General features: G+C 42.3%; 1 protein-coding gene across 1 annotated transcript in view; it reads right to left on the bottom strand.

Annotated features, from left to right (window-relative positions):
* Positions 1–452: 452 nt before the first annotated feature.
* LOC124802627 (exosome complex component MTR3-like) overlaps positions 453–16,397 on the bottom strand; it is a 31,237-nt gene continuing 15,292 nt past the window's right edge. Inside the window, exon 4 of the mRNA XM_047263516.1 lies at positions 453–1,107. Coding sequence (XP_047119472.1) covers positions 787–1,107 — 321 coding nt within the window. The 3' untranslated portion in view covers positions 453–786. The remainder of the gene's footprint in view (positions 1,108–16,397) is intronic.

The raw sequence follows: 16,397 nt of genomic DNA, 5'->3' as shown, positions 1-16,397 counted from the left end.
TAACATGAGATATTGAAGGGCAGTGCAAATGGTTACTGGTTTGCTTGATCTGTGGGAGTGTCACACAGTGATTCTGAAGGAACTGAACTGGAAGACACCTGAATATAGATGTAAACTACCCCAAGGAAGTGTGTTAAAGTTTCAAAAACAGGCTTTAATTAATGACTGGGAATATAATACAATCCCTTATGTATTGCTCGCATAGGAGTAGTGAGGATACGATTAGAATAGTTACTGCATGCATAGAGGCATTCAAACAAATTGTTCTTCCTGCGCTCCATACATGACTGGAGCAGGAACAGACTCTAGTAACTTGTACCATGGGATATACCCTCCGCCATGTATCTCACGGTGGTTTGCAGAGTGTAGATGTAGATGACAAAGTCTTGAGCAGGAGAAAATACAAAAATAAAGAGAGAAGGGAAACATTAAGCATCAGTAAAAGATATATAACTGTTTCAAAACTATTTACTGAAACTTAAGTATAATTTTATGATTAGGACATAACTACAGCAGTTTTATTACTCAATACTGTTAAGTCTTTACTCTTATCATAGTTACAAATTATAAAAAAAATTATTACAAAATTTGAATAAAATTACAGTAGTCGCAACCAAAAACTATCCACTCTTGCACAAATATAACTAGTTCCAATCATAGTTTTGCCTTCCTTTCCACATAGTTACAATCACTAATTATTTGCTCTGCTTCCACAAATGTTCATGTTTAATAACATCAAGGCAGAAATGAATTAAAGAAGAAGCAACAGTGATCTCCCTTTTTCATTCAACAAACTATTCTGTCAGCACTCGTATTTAACAAAACATCCATTTTCTTCTTTGACATCCTTGCAACATGTTTAACTAAACACTGTTTTGAAAGAGGATACACAGCTTCACACAGTTTCATCAGATTATTAATAGCATCAGTCACACTATCAATGTCCATTATTCCACTTTGGGTGTATTCTGATATCTGCTGATGTGTTGGTAACAGAGTAGCTGTAACTGTACCATGGTTTAAGTTGGTCCCATCTTGAGGAGTTGTGTTGCATAAATCTTCCTCTTCAGCCGTAGGATCAGTGAACTTCATATCGCCATGAATCCCCTGAAAAGAAATCCATAATGAGTAAATGATGCTATATCAATGTGTAAAAGCTATGCTATAAAAGTTTTACATCACAGTAAAGTGTGTAAACTTTTAAAACAATCTAGTTTATAGCAGCAAATTATCATTATACTTTTCTTGAAGCACATGAGAAATTTTGTTTGCACAATAAACAACAGAGAGTAATGATCTGGGTCCAAACACCAAGCACTTAAGCAGCTAAGAAATATGTCAATTGTACTTGCCGCTATTTACTTGAAGCAAAGTGTAATGGGAGGACTACTGGGAATATATTTCGTGACTAAGAAGTATGGGACTTAATCATCATAATCATCATCATCAATAGTTCCAAACCAACAGATACTGCTTAATTAAAGTTTCTTTAAATTTACAAGGCTGGAGAATTTCTTAGCTGAATAAAACTAGGAATATCTCACTTTGTCGCTAAACTGTATCCCACTTATTCTATTAAGGTTATCAGCTTGTCCTATATAACGAATGAGTATGTGGAGCAAGGCATGTGAGAGTTCTTTGATACTTCCAGATTCACAATGTGATGGCAGAATGCATTTTCACTAACTAACTTAAAAAAAAATTAAAAAAAATAGTAGTTTAGATGACACAAGAGAGACTACAGATGAAACAGCGAATCGAACTGCATGAACCATCAAGTATGGTTTTGGCTGCAGTTTGCTCGTTTTGGTGGGAGTGGTCAATGTGTTAATAATACAAGAAAACTGCTTTTGAAACATGGCCTGATCAGTTACCTAGAAGGTTCTGCTCATAAGTGTGTCTTTCAATGCCTTTAAATATTTATTTTCTGGTATGGCATATAATATAATCAAAATAAATAGTTCAGGTCTCCGTATCACCAGATCTAAAACACAGCCAGAAAACCGCTATAAAATAGTTGCACAAGAGTGCGTCAAATACACAAGGTATTGGTAGATTTGACAATAAGTAGTTGCATGGGTGGAGGATGTGTCAGACAAGGTTAAATGTCTTCAGCATTACACTTATCAGACTGGAAAAATCAGAGAGAGATTTGAACCACTGGATAAGCTACAATTAGGATGTAATTAGGATAGCAATTGCAGCTGCTGAAGGTGAAATCATTTTGTAAAGATAAACAGAGCAGACTGACAACAAGGCTATGGAAATGGCCTGAAGAGTAGGTTGTGGCACACCTGGTGATAGGAATATTTTACTAATGCATAAGGACAGGAAAATTTTGCAAAAACGTTAATGTGAAAATGACATGAAACTAGAGGTTTTTAATGAAATAATATGAATCGATGATTTTACCAAATACCGTGAAATATATAATTTTTCTGTAAAAATGGTGAACCATCAAAGGTTCAGGACAATGAGCACAAAGTAATGGGGGATTACCACTTAACAAATAGTGCTGGTTAAAAAGACATTGCCCAGTATGCAACCTAGTTAAAATGATCTCATCGCAAGGAGAGGGTGGAGAGGTGGTCGGCCAAGCAGTTGGGCGAGGTTTAATTCTCTGGAGCTTGTTCCCATGAAGGTACAACCAGTGGTGATGCTAAAGTGACACCACCCGCTCATGATGCCACGATGGTGGGCTGTATTGAGGCGGTATAAGATGGACGAAATTGCAAATGCGTAAACGAAACACTAATACCCTAGTTTCGAATGGGCAATGGACTGGCACAAATGCGAGAGGGTGCTCTGATCAGCTCCCCACGAAGTACTGCTGGGCACACGTAACATTGAGGTACTGCGTACAGCGGGTGGCCAGGTAAGACATGTGGGAGGACCAAGCAAGTTTCCTATTGAGCATGAGCCCCAGAAATTTCGCAGTTTCAACGAACAGAAGATCAACAGGCCCACAATGTAAAGATGGCGGAAGAAATCCACTGCACCATCAGAAAGTCACACAAATGGTTTTGTCAATGGAAAAGCAAAAGCTTTGTCAATGCTCCACGAGTAAAGACGATTGAGACAATGCTGAATACACCACTCAAGGAAACAAGTCCAAGGAGAGCTGCAATAGATGGCAAAATCATCAACGAAAAGGGAGCTGGAGATGCCCACTACGAGACAGGCCATAACAAGGTTAATCGCAATAGCAAAGAGGACGACACTCAGGATGGAACACTGAAGCACATCGTTTTCCTGAATAAAGTTGTCCAAAAATCTATAAAAGGCCCGCTTAGCTGGGCTAGGCAGTCTGTAACAGGTTACAGATGGCCTAGCACAGCTAAGCGAGCCTTTTATAGATTTTTTAATTTAAGGAAGTGTATAGTTAGGATATGTGCCAATATCCAATTTAATAGACAGTGTTTAGCAGCAAAGGTCATTCCAAATTATGTCTGGTGTTTGTTTCGTAAAAATGCTCATGGCACTGGAAAATACTTAGGAAATATTATGTTATTTTGCCTGCGCAATGAGATTCGTTCCTTGTATATTAAAAAAGCCTGTGTAAATAAGGAGCTATATATGGCTCATCTATGTTTAGCTCGCATGTTAAAGGGACAATAATTCCAATGGGTTTCTGATCACATCACTGCGTACCTGGATTCATTTACGCAAAATCTCACTGAAAATCAGGATAAAAAGTTGCAGAAGCTTCAAAATTTGAAGCAATGGAGTCCTAATCCTCAAGTCACTGAATGCAATTTTAAATTTTTTTCTAAAGATTTGTAACTTAACCGACATTGTCTTCGATTGGAAAGAGAAATGGTTATTGGATAAGGGTTTATCCTATAACACATCACACAAAATATTGCACCAGCAACTGGATCGGTTGGTCTCCCACACTGTTTCTGCTTTGGATGGAAAACTGATGACAACGGCTCAGCGTACTGAAGTGGCTATGGGGGTAAACAAAATAGTAGAGATTTACTCTAACAGCCTCGGTTATCCTAGTGGTAGTTCTCTTATAGGGTCTGAGGAGAATATTACAGCACGTACGATCAGTGAAAAGCTCCAGGATAATGGTTCGATTATAGTGCAAGCGGATGAGTCTCAATCAGCCATAGTTATTTCGGAGGAACAGTACGTTGAAAAGGTCAAGCATTTTATTGCTCCTAGACTTCGTGGTGTAAAAGCTCCATAAGGAAGGTTTGCCTATCTGACCCACTATTAACTGCAGGAATGGCCCAGATGTTCAACTTAAGAAACATTTGGCTGAATATTTGAATAGGAACCTCAAGGATCCGGTAAACTTCAGTATCTCAAATGGAGAGGATTTGATTAGCAAACTTTTAGCCTTGACAGTTCCAAAGGGTACTTCCCTGGTTTCATTTGATGTAAAAAATATGTATGCAAGCATCCCAACCGATCAGCTCCATGAAATAATTAGTGAAAATTTAAAGAAAAATAGTGGCAGACCATTAGAAGAGACAGAAGAGGTATTGCAGCTTTTCAAATTGGTATTAGGTTATAACTATTTTAAACTTGGGGATAGTAGATACATCCAAAAACAGGGCTTGGCAATGGGATCTCCACTGTCTTATTGCCTTGCCAACATTTTTATGACTTTTTTTGAGCATAATATGATGGTCGACTTAAGCAGGTACTCTGAAAGGATAATTTTTTGGGCTAAATATGTGGATGACATAATTTTGCTGTATAACAGTTCTTTCCAGGATTGTAATGCTGTCCTAGGTGAACTAAACAAAATACACAAGAGGATCCAATTTACTATGGAACAGAGCATTAATGGCACCCTTCCCTCATTAGATCTATTGGTCAAAATCAGTGGGAACTCGGTTAATTTTGATTTTTTCAGAAAGTTCAACACTTCTGACGTCGCGATACACAGATCGTCTAATCATCCTTTGCAATTCAAAAAGGCCACATTCAGGGCTTTACTACACAGGATGCATACAGTCCCATTATCTCAAGAAGCCAGGGATCATGAATTTAAAGTAATACAGTTTATTGCCTTTTCGAATGGATACGACGCAGAATTTGTTGGTAAGATTAACAGGGGTGTATTACGGTAGATAAACATGAAACATAACACTGCTCACATCCCACTCACTGCCAGAACATTCACTTCCCTACAACCAGCAAACAGCAGATTAGCTATTGGGCGTAAACTTCACAGGATACCTTTCTATGGTAACATTTCAATCAGAATCGGCAAATGCTTAAGTTCCAAGGGAATAAATTCGGCTTTTTATATTCCTAAAAACAATGGACAGAAGTTCAGGCACAAGGAGGCTGGAACATGGAATAGTTTCAAGTTGTTTGGTATATGTAGTATCTATCTCCTGTGATGATTGTGATGCGGAGTACATGGGCCACACAGGAAGAAGTTTTGAGACCTGCTTTAAGGGGCACATCAGCGACCCAGGCTCAAAATCAGCCGTAGGTGCGTATTTGCGGGAAACGGGTCACCATATCACCAATGCTGGTGTTACACTTGGAAAGTAAGGGCAACACACTTAATGTTTTGGAAGAGGTTGAAATCTTCAGAGTTCTGAAGAAATCCTCTTGCTCCTCACTTAATGCCTGGACTGATCTGAGGCACAAAGGTCTTCTAGAAAATTTTGATTACTTAGACAGGTAGCCTTACCCCTATAGCTTACTTGTAGTAGGTTCTGTTCAATATACTTTTGTGTGTACTCCGGGCCTTACGCATTCAGAACCACCGAATTTATTATTCTTATGGGTTTACCTAACTGCCCATTTTTTAATATTGGCCACCTAGTATGGTGTTACACTTTCTTTCAAAAAATAGACATAAGGAATTGTTTATCAAATGTTCAGCAGCCCCCCACTCTTCACACCTTGTACATGTCATCCGGCCTCTGGCAATTCTTGTACCACTGCGTGAGCGCTTTCCGGGTTTCGGTCAGTCAGTCAGGCCGTGCCCACTGCCACACTGATCCTCTCAATTTGCGCAGTATGTTCTGAGATGTTTACATGGCCCTAATTCCGCTGTTTGTTCATGCTAATGTTCTGCTCTTCGCCGCTCGTGTTTAGGGGAGCTTCATAAGCATTGTATTTTATTTTTATTTTCTAGGTCATTGTCCCTCCCATCATTTAAAATTTTTTTTAAATTTTAACTACCGCTTTCACCAGGTGACAGTATACTGGATGTGAATGGTGGGGAGTGGCTACAGGGCAATGTCCAACGTTACTATGTTATAAATAGCGTATGTGAGTACTTTCTTGTTTCATTCAAAAAACTGGCTATTTAAAAGTTTAATTTACACCTCAGAATTGGGGGATCGGATAGTTTATATGAGCTCTTATTATTTTTTGTACAGATTTCCTGAGGATGCACCGATAAGTGGTGCGAAACCGGTCGCAGATTTAATAAAAATCATTCATACAGCCAGTGCGGAATTTTCTTTGAAAAAAATGTCTAAGTTTGGCTGTGGTTGCCCACCCTACAAAACAACAAGCTGCAGTAAGTCTGCCCTGATGACACCGAAGGATAGAGGGATGTAAACGGTACAAAGGGAAAAGGTGAAGTGAGAAGGGAAAATGCGGACTGCAACAGCTTGCAGCAGGGTGCCACAGAGATGGTCTGGCTATGAATGTCATCCCTGGTGAGCAGCATGACTCTCCCATGAGGAGGGGAAGGGGGAATGTCAAAGTGGACCAGAAAGAAATGTGAGAGATCAAAGCGGTCACGAGGATGCAATTTTGTTTGCTTGAGGCAGAGAACAACTGGATGCTGCGATTCCAAGAGCAGCCATAATTTCTCTTTGTTGGATCTATGGCTGTGAATGTTCCAGCGGAGGAGAGTCTGACGAGGAAAGGGGAGGAGGGAAAAAAAGAAGGGGGTGTCACTTTGGCAGGTGCTAAGTGCCAGCCTTCGAAGACTCACTGCTACAGGACGCAGATGCTGGAGGGTCCAGCTCCATCAGATCTAAAGAGACATCCGCAATCTCCCTCTGTCGATCTGCAGAGACCAGGGCAGACAAATGGTTGGGAGTGCACATCAGCAACACAGAGGCTGGCCAGGTGAGGGTATCACGTGTTGACATGATTGAAGAGGATCTCTGAGTTGACAAAGGAGAAGACCATTTGCCTTTGTTTGATTTCTTGCAGCCTTTGTGGGTAGCAGATGGCAATTCAGACGTTTGTTGGCTGAAGGGACATAAAAAGTCTTCAGTAGAGTACTACTCCTGTCCTTTCCAGCTGGTTGGTTGTGTATCAAGTAACTTCACCCCATGAGATGAAAGTTGCTGGCTTGTTGCACAGCTGGAGGAGGAGGAGACAGGGATACTATGAGGCCACTGGGCGATTTTACAACTGCGATGCTGAATTTGAGGTTCCATGTCAGTGTGGCCATGTCCTTCATGGAGTGCGACACGTAGCAGCACAGTACTATAAGTGCCAGATGGTAAAATGCAGGTTTCCCGACTAGCCAATAAGTTGCAAGTGACAGGGTAAGGTAGTCCTTCCTTGACTTGGATTTCCTGGATGACCCGCTCATCGAGATACATGGGACAATCTTGGGAGGAGGGTGCAGCAGAGAGGAGGAGGAGGAGGATGGGGACAATCACCCTCATGGGCATCCCTACCACACGTTACACATTTGGCCTGGTCTCTACAGGACATTCAAGAGTCGTCGTAACAATGACACTGGCAGCAGTGCATCGGGTTCAGAATGTATTGTCAGACTGTGATAATTTCACAGTCTGCTTTGATCTCTGTTGGAAGCACTACTCTATCAAACATGAGAAAAAGAGTGCATGAGGACACTAAGGATGCATCTATCTTTTTTATCACTCGATGCACTGCAATGACGCCCTGATCAGAGAGGTATGTTTGGATATCTGCCTTGGCCAGACCATCAAGCAGCCTAGTGTAAATAACACCACGCAAAGAATTCAGTGCTCGATGGGCTTCAACACAAATATGTTAGCAACGGTGGAGTGAAGCTGCAAGCAGTTGCTGTGCTTGAGAATCAGAAATAGCCTCCAAAAGAAAAGTGCCATTGCGTAAACAAAAGCAGGATTTCACAGGACAGCAAATGCATCAACACGGATTTACTGCAGCGAAGGACTGACCATCTTCAGCATGGGAAACCACAAGGAACTGTGGTAGAGCTGGGAGGGTCTTTGAATTGTTAGTCTCATTCCGGGTAGATTTAGGAGATGTAGACTGTGAAGAAGATGATTAGCTCTTTGCAAAAAAATCCCACATGATTGCCAGTGTCTCCGATAGTGCGCTCTTTCCAACTGGGCGGCTCCTTAAGAATGGGGGGTGCATCTGACTCAGGTCACACCTCCCAAACACCTGGCAGAGGGACCAAATGACAATTTGAGAAAGTAACAGCTCAGGCAATCACCTCTCCCTGGGCCTGGCCTGTACCAGGGGGGTAAGTGCGAACCCTACCTCTCGATCTGGGGCTAGGAATTAGGCGTTACCCAGTCACCTGTTATGCATCAGACACACGAGCCAGACTTCAGGAGCATATAGGGAGGAAGTAAAAAAAGAGAAAACCCAAGTACCAAAGCGGAGGAAAGATAGGAGAAGGGGAACGAAGAAAAAAAAAGGACAAAAAGCTGTGGAGAGATTGTTCTGATATCAGGCTACTGAAAATGCAGAACAAATTCCAAAAACATCCCAAGCATGTTCCCCAAGGGAGGGGAAAAGGAATAGCAAGAGTATAGGGAAAAGATTCTGCAAAGGCTGGAGCCCTGTGGTAGCCAAACAAAAACTCGCCAAAGAGTGGCACTTCCCCTGGGAGGAATCTTCAGGTGGCAGTTCATTTCCATGTAATAAACTTTGATGTGACAATGAAAATAGCACCAAAACTAGCAAAAATACTACAAAATTTGGCAAAATTGGTGAAACAAACATCGTCAAATTCTGAAGGAAAGAAAGCGACACTGAAGATTGCAAAAAGATAACACCATGCTGGATAAAAAAAATCTCTGAATATTTGGAAAGAATGTCAAAAAATTGTGCAAAAAAGCTTTGTCTTTGGTAAAAACAAAACTGGCTTTGGCAGAAAATGATGCCAAATTAAGAAAAAATATTAACTAATTTGAAAAAATAGCAACAAATGAGGCAAAAGGTAACACCAAACTTGGCCATAAAATAAAACTATCTTTTCCTGTCCCTACCAGTGTGTGTAAATGCAGGCAATGGAGTGCCTTGAGGAGAGTTCGCCAGCCGTCATCTACAGAGACAATAGTATTGTAATTTAGAATGGGGGTCTCAATAGTACCAGAGTAAGCAGTTCGCTTTCTACATGTGCCAGAGTGTGGTTCAAAAGAACTGCATGTACACCTATATCTGTCCACTGTAAATTCCTGTGAGGCATATGCCAGAGGGTACTTCCTGTTGTATCACATATTACATTCTCTTGGCCTCTATTTGTGTATGTAGCACATGAAGAATGACTGCTTAAATGTCTCTATGCATGCTGTAATAGTCTCCACGGTCCCTACAGAAGCTGTGAAGTTGCTGTTCTCGCAGCTCATCCGAATATTGGTATGTGCCCTAGTTTATCGCTGCGGGCAGTAAGAGACATTTGGCAGAGTTGCTGGTGAGCAGTCATAATAGATGATTATACAGGTTGGTTGCAAAAATTTGACTTTGAAGTAATTTGCCTTTGGATGATAAGAAAGCTGGTTGCACAAAATTGTTCAAGGTTTAGTTACACTGCTAAACATATGGTTCATTTAACAGCAGTAGCATGTAGTATTCAGTGTAGTTTGGTCATAGTGGAAAAAACTAACAGTAACAATAAAAAGTTATTATCAACCATAAACCTTGTGCCACACAATTAAAATCAATTTCACGATTTGTACCGCATCTTGGTTCAGTACAAAAGATAAGGGAGAGATCTATCACACAATGAGCAATGATAGTATAACAGCACGGACATTACCGAGTGATTAAATAATGGGCCGGGTATACACCCAGATTCTTTATGTACTACTGGTTCTTGAAAGTATGTAAGTAGTCTCTTGCAGAACATCAGCATCTCTCTTCAAGAATCTGTCAGTTCAGATTATTCAGCATTTCCATCATACTCTCCTGCAAGTCAAACAAATCTGTGAGCATTTGTATTGCCCTTCTGTGTATACATTCAATATCCCTCTCACAGTCCTATTTGGTGCAGGCCACACACACTTTTAACAACATTCTACACACATCAAAAAAAGTTTTGCTTCAGCTTGGTTCTGAGAGTTCCGGAACCCGTACAGATAATTGGAATAGACATCATTATAAACATCAATTCTGCCGTTTTTATTGTTCATGAAAACCACACACTGCATGTTGTACCACCATACAGCGAGAACTTCAGAGGTGGCGGTCCAGATTTCTGTACACACCAGTACCTCTAATACCCAGTAGCATATCCTCTAGCACTGATGCATGCCTTTATTCATCGTGGCATATTATCCACAAGTTTATCAAGGCACTGTTGGCCCAGACTGTCCCATTCCTCAATAGCGATTTGGCCCAAATCCCTCAGAGTGGTTGGTGGGTCATGTCATCCATAAACAGCCCTTTTTAATCTATCCCAAGTATGTTCGATAGGGTTCATGTCTGGAGAACATGCTGGCCACTCTAGTCGAGCGATGTTGTTATCCTGAAGGAAGTCATCCACAAGATGTGCACGATGGGGGTGCGAACTATTGTCCATGAAGAAGAATGCCTCGCCAATATGCTGCCGATATGGTTGCACTATAAGTCGGAGGATGGTATTCACGTATCATACAGCTGTTACGGCGCCTTCCATGACCACCAGCGGTGTATGTCGGCCCCACATAATGTCACACCAAAACATCAGGGAACCTCCACCTTGCTGCACTCGCTGGACAGTCCGCCTAAGGCGTTCAGCCTGATGGGGTTGCCTCCAAACACATCTCCGATGATTGTCTGGTAGAAGGCATATATGACACTCGTCGGTGAAGAGAATGTGATGCCAATCCTGAGGGATCCATTCGGCGTGTTGTTGGGCCCATCTGAATCGCACTACATGGTGTCATGGTTGCAAAAAATGGATGTCGGGAGTGAAGCTGCACGTCATGCAGCCTATTGCACACAGTTTGAGTCATAATATGACGTCCTGTGGCTGCATGAAAAGCATTATTCAACATGGTGGCATTGCTATCAGGGTTCTTCCGAGCCATAATCCATATGTAGTGGTCATTCACTGGAGTAGTAGGCCTTGGGTGGCCTGAGCGAGGCATCATCGACAGTTCCTCTCTCTCTCTCTCTCTCTCTCTCTCTCTCTGTATCTCATCCATGTCCGAACAACACCACTTTGGTTCATTCCAAGACGCCTGGACACTTCCCTTGTCAAGAGCCCTTCCGGGCACAAAGTAACAATGCAGACGCGACTGAACTGCGGTATTGACTGTCTAGGCATGTTGACAACACGAGCCGTGTACCTCCTTCCTGTTGGAATGACTGGAACTGACCAGCTGTCTGACCCCATCAGTCTAATAGGTGCTGCTCATGCATGGTTGTTTACATCTTTGGACAGGTATAGTGTCATCTCTGAACAGTCAAAGAGACTGTGTATGTGATACAATATCATAAGTAAATGTCTATCTCCAGGAGTTCTGGGAACCAGGGTGATGCAAAACTTTTTTTGATGTATGTAAGATGGGGGCACACAAGTGTCTTGTAGGTAAATCCTTTGATGACTGACTGCATTTTCCCACTTTCCTACCAACAAACTGAAGTCTGCCACTTGTTTTGCCTATAATTCAGCCTATGTCGTCACTTCATTTGAAATCTACATAAATTGTTACAACTAAGTATTTGTATGAGTTGACTAGTTCAAAATGTGAGACACTGATATTGTCGTTTTAGCTTACAATGCTTTTGCATCTTGTGAGGTTCACAAGTTATAGTTTCGTGCACTCAGTCCCACCTCTATCTCTCACTCACTCACTCACTCACCCAGTCATTCTACCTCACATATCTTAAAGCAATGGAGAAAGTGTGACAGAGGCTACACCAGGGATTAAAACAGAAGTAAAATGACGGAGGAGCTAAAACAACGAACAAGTGTACATGACTGGCTGACCACTTGACATGGGTGAGCAAGTCACCCTGTTAACACATTACGAATGTCTCCTTAAATTTTTTTGGAAACAAGTTTGACAAATCACAAAACCATAAAAGTCTCAGCACATTCATTTCAACGTCACTTAAAATAGAGGGCAGGTCTGCTGGCACATCTGCCTCTGCCTCTGCTCTCTGTTCCGAAAATAAAACAAGAGCTAGTAAAATTTGAACTGTACACTACAGACACCACACAATGGAGGACTGTTGCGCCAGAGCAAGAAGCCATAGGTCATCGAACTGTGGCCTATGTCAAGCTGAGTGAGGACGACCTCATCCTGCCTTCATAGCTGAATGGAGGTATGCCATGACCGCGTAGTGGGCTTTACTAGATGGAGCTTTTAATCTGTCACTTCAGACACTCATCTTCCCATCGATGCATGACTCTGTACCTCAGCCGCGAGGAGATAGCATGCAGAAAGGTGGCACACTGACATAACTGAGGATCACGGCTTACCTCCTTGGCTGCTACATCTGCCATTTCGTTCCCTGCAATACTCATGTGCCCTGGTACCCAGCAGAAAGACACCTCCTTCCCCAACCATTGTAGTTGGAGGAGGGTCTCCTGGATGTTCCAGATTACTTTATCTGCTGGGTAGAAATGTTGTAAGAGTGAAGGGCACTCAGAGAATCAGAACAGACAAGAAATTTAGCACTTGAAGCATATCTCATCTTCTTCTGTGCCTGCAAGATTGCATATAACTCCACGTCAAAGACAGTGAAGTCTCGAGGCAGTCTGACCTTGAGGACAAGATCAGGGAAAATGAACATAGCAACCAATGGAGTCCCCGTTTTGACCCATCCATAAAGACAACTGCAGAATATGGCTGCTCAGTTAAAATGTCAGAAAATATTGTATTTAAAACAAAATCAGGAGTGAAAACTCTTCTGTACTGCACAAAATCTAAAATTACTCTGCCCCTCTGCATTAACCAGGATGGCAGACAGTTAAAACCCTGGATTTGGGGTTGTACTTGCTCCACACAAAGTGACTCCAGCACATACCGAACACAGATCCCAAATGGCCTTGTTGCTCGTGAACAATCGGAGAAAAGGCCTCCCAGATGTGGTCGAGCAATGATATGATATGATAGTGAATTTGGAGCTATGTGGAACTTACATGCCTGACACATCATGAGGAGCTGCTGCCGGGTGGCGAGTGACAGTTCTGCAGCCTCAGCACAGAGACTGGGTGTGGGGCTGGTCCTGTCAGCACCTGTGGCCAGCCTAATCCCCTCAAGGTAGATAGCATCAACAATCTGTGCATCCATCATCTAGCCGTGAATGCACAAAAGCCCTACAAAAATGGAGCGACTTGCCCTGTCTTCTCCCTAACACCTGTGGTTAAGGCAATTTATGATATTCACTGCCGTTGGGTTCTGACTTTCTGGTCTCTTGGGTGTGGTACCCACAACAGTTTCAAATCAAAAGTGAGGCCCAGAAACCTCACTGGGTCTCTAAAATGTAGAATGGTGTCCCTCATATGCCAGGCAGGTAAATTAAAAATACAACAAAAATGATTAAAATGCACACACACACTTATCTTCACAAAACTGAAAACCTGTCTTTGCAGCTTGCTCCTCCAACATCTATATTGTAATTTGCAACTGATGGGTCCTTGATGCAATTCTGGAGGAGGAACAGAAAATAGCAAAATAGTTCACAAATAAGGAGCACTGTACATGACTCCTTACCACACACATGATACTGTTTATGGCTATGGCAAAGAAGGTAACACTGGCGGGAAGAACACCATTCTCCTGCTCAAAACAATCTGAGGGCAAGTCACCAACTCAGGACCTAAAAAAGCACTTAGACAGGAGAAACCGTATGAAGATGATGAGGTGGTCACCAAAGTACCATTGATGGACTTTCACGAGAATACTGCGTCTCCAAGTAGTGTTGTACATCTTACTGATATCAAAGAATGTACCTAGAGAATGATGTTTACGCAGGAAAACCTCCTAGGGACAATGGACTGAAATCTCCAGAATCCACACTGAGAGCAGCTAAAGAGGTGCCTGGACTCTAACAACCAGATGATGATGGTTAACCATACACTCCAGGGTCATTCCTGCACAGCTCGTTAATGCCAAGCTCTGGTAACTACTGGGATTTATGCAGCCCTTTCCTGGTTTCAGGAGAGGTTTCAGAATTGCCTCTCTCCACGAGTTAGGAACTGCCCTGTCTGCCATATCAAATTAAAACATATGAGGAAGATTTCCTTTAATGCTGTTGGCAAATGTCGAAGCATACAGTACTTGATTAGGTCATGGCCTGGTGCAGTATCACGAGTCTCAGACCGCCAATTCCAACTCCCACATGGAGAAAGGCAGTTGTAAGACTCAGAATTATCGGCTCAAGTCCAATTTGACCCTCTCTGCAGTTGCAAGGTAGTGGCGAAATGCTGGATCCTGGCTGGCATTGGCAGTAGTCGCTGCAAAATGTCTGCTACCATCTGAGCAATGTCTCTGGATGTTGTCTGGAGATACCTCTGTTTCAGTATTGCTGCTATTGGTAAACAACTGTGTTTACTGGAAATCCTCCTGATGGCTTCCCATACTTTTGTAGAAGTGGAATAGTTGATGGAGTCCAAGAACACTTGCCATGACCTCCTCTTGCTCTCATTACTGATGTATCGAACCTCGACTCTTGCAACTCGAAAGGCTGTGAGGTTGTCCTCTGTTGGCTAGTACTTAAACCGCCAAGAGCTACATGCCAGTTTGGGATTGTTGGGTGAAACTCACTTCAAAATGACTTCAGCAGCAAATGTGCATTGACAAATGCAGGTACTAGTGATGACACAAGCAATCTCCATTTGCGTAGCAGCACCAGCTTTCTACACTGGCTGTGTAAGAACTGAAGTAAAGGAGGTAGCAAATGTTAGGGGCAGCATGGCTTTATAGGTCTTTTTGGCCTGGTTATATGGGATGCATTTCTTAGTCGTAAGCTCTTGTATCTTTTGTTCTTCAAGATACACGCTGCAGTCCTGACTCCAGGCAGGGTGAGCCCCAGACTAATTCACACACTTCAAAGGAGATGAGCAAGTGACTCTTTTGTGGATGCCCTTGCCATAAACATTTGCCAGAAGGGATTTCTCCCTTACACTCCAGAGTAGCATGCCCAAAGTGCTGGCATTTGAAACACATAGTGGGTTGGGGACATAAGGGCACATGCTTAGACAAAGGAGATTTCCCTTAACTTGCTCAGGAAGTTTCATGCAAATGGATATCAGGATAAAGGAGTCGGATTTGACAAGATCCTCATCCACCATTTTCGTTAGGTCTTGCGTGTCAACTATAACTTCTGAAGCCCACTCACCTTGCAATTCCTCCTTGGGAATGTCAACCAGATTCCTGCAAGTTACAATGCCTTTGCTGTAGCTCAAGGTGTTGTGCAGTTCAGTTTCTATTGCATACCTCCTGAGGCATCTAGCTTTTTGGAGGTTAGCTGCTTGCTGGGAATTTGATGTTTCCACTAACAGTGTTCCCTCTAAACCCTTTTGGATACAGAAGAGCAAAACCTTCTCAAAACTACCCTTTTTTCTTTTCACTCTTTCAAAGGATCAATCTCGGTCACAGCTAGGAGAATTAAAGTCCACCTAGACAGAGTCCTGTATGCCTAGGTAAGGTGTGGTAAGTTTGTACCATCCTCATAACCCAGACCATCAAGTCACAATTGCCGTTCCCTGTGACACTCAATGTTCCACCGCTGCACCACATGGTGGTCATTAAAGCACGTCCAGAGCTTACAGTGACAGGACACGGTGCACTTACCACACCCCAGGTCTGGAATCCTTGGGTCACCAAGCCGTACGCTGCGGCCGTAAGTTGCCAATCTTTGCTTGACTTTCAAACCTTGTAACTATCTGACTAAACATATGTGCAGTTTTTTTTCATATTGTAGTTAATTATAGATAGCTGCGATCTGCAACATAGTCTAGGTTACTATTAATGTTCATTGCTAGATCATTCATGGACAATATGAACCGTAAGAGTCCCAACTGGTTCTGTGCCATCCCCCACCAGAAATCTTTTACCCAGGTACAAATTGTGTTTGACACCTCATATGATGGTATGAGTGAAATGGGCCTTGAAAGTCATGAGTACTGCATCTACCCAATTTGCTCTAACTAGGACTTTCATATGTCATGATGAAAGCATGAGGTGGGTTTTATGCAACTGATGTTTACAGAATGCATTAGGCTTGTCGTGAAGGACCTGATTATGTTTGAGGTCAGATTATATTCTAGGATT

Source organism: Schistocerca piceifrons, chromosome 6 (genome assembly GCF_021461385.2).
Source record: "Schistocerca piceifrons isolate TAMUIC-IGC-003096 chromosome 6, iqSchPice1.1, whole genome shotgun sequence".
Classification (NCBI taxonomy): Eukaryota; Metazoa; Arthropoda; class Insecta; order Orthoptera; family Acrididae; genus Schistocerca; species Schistocerca piceifrons.
The sequence above is the reverse complement of the archived record's forward strand: the minus strand, read 5'-3'. Positions and strand labels throughout refer to the sequence as shown.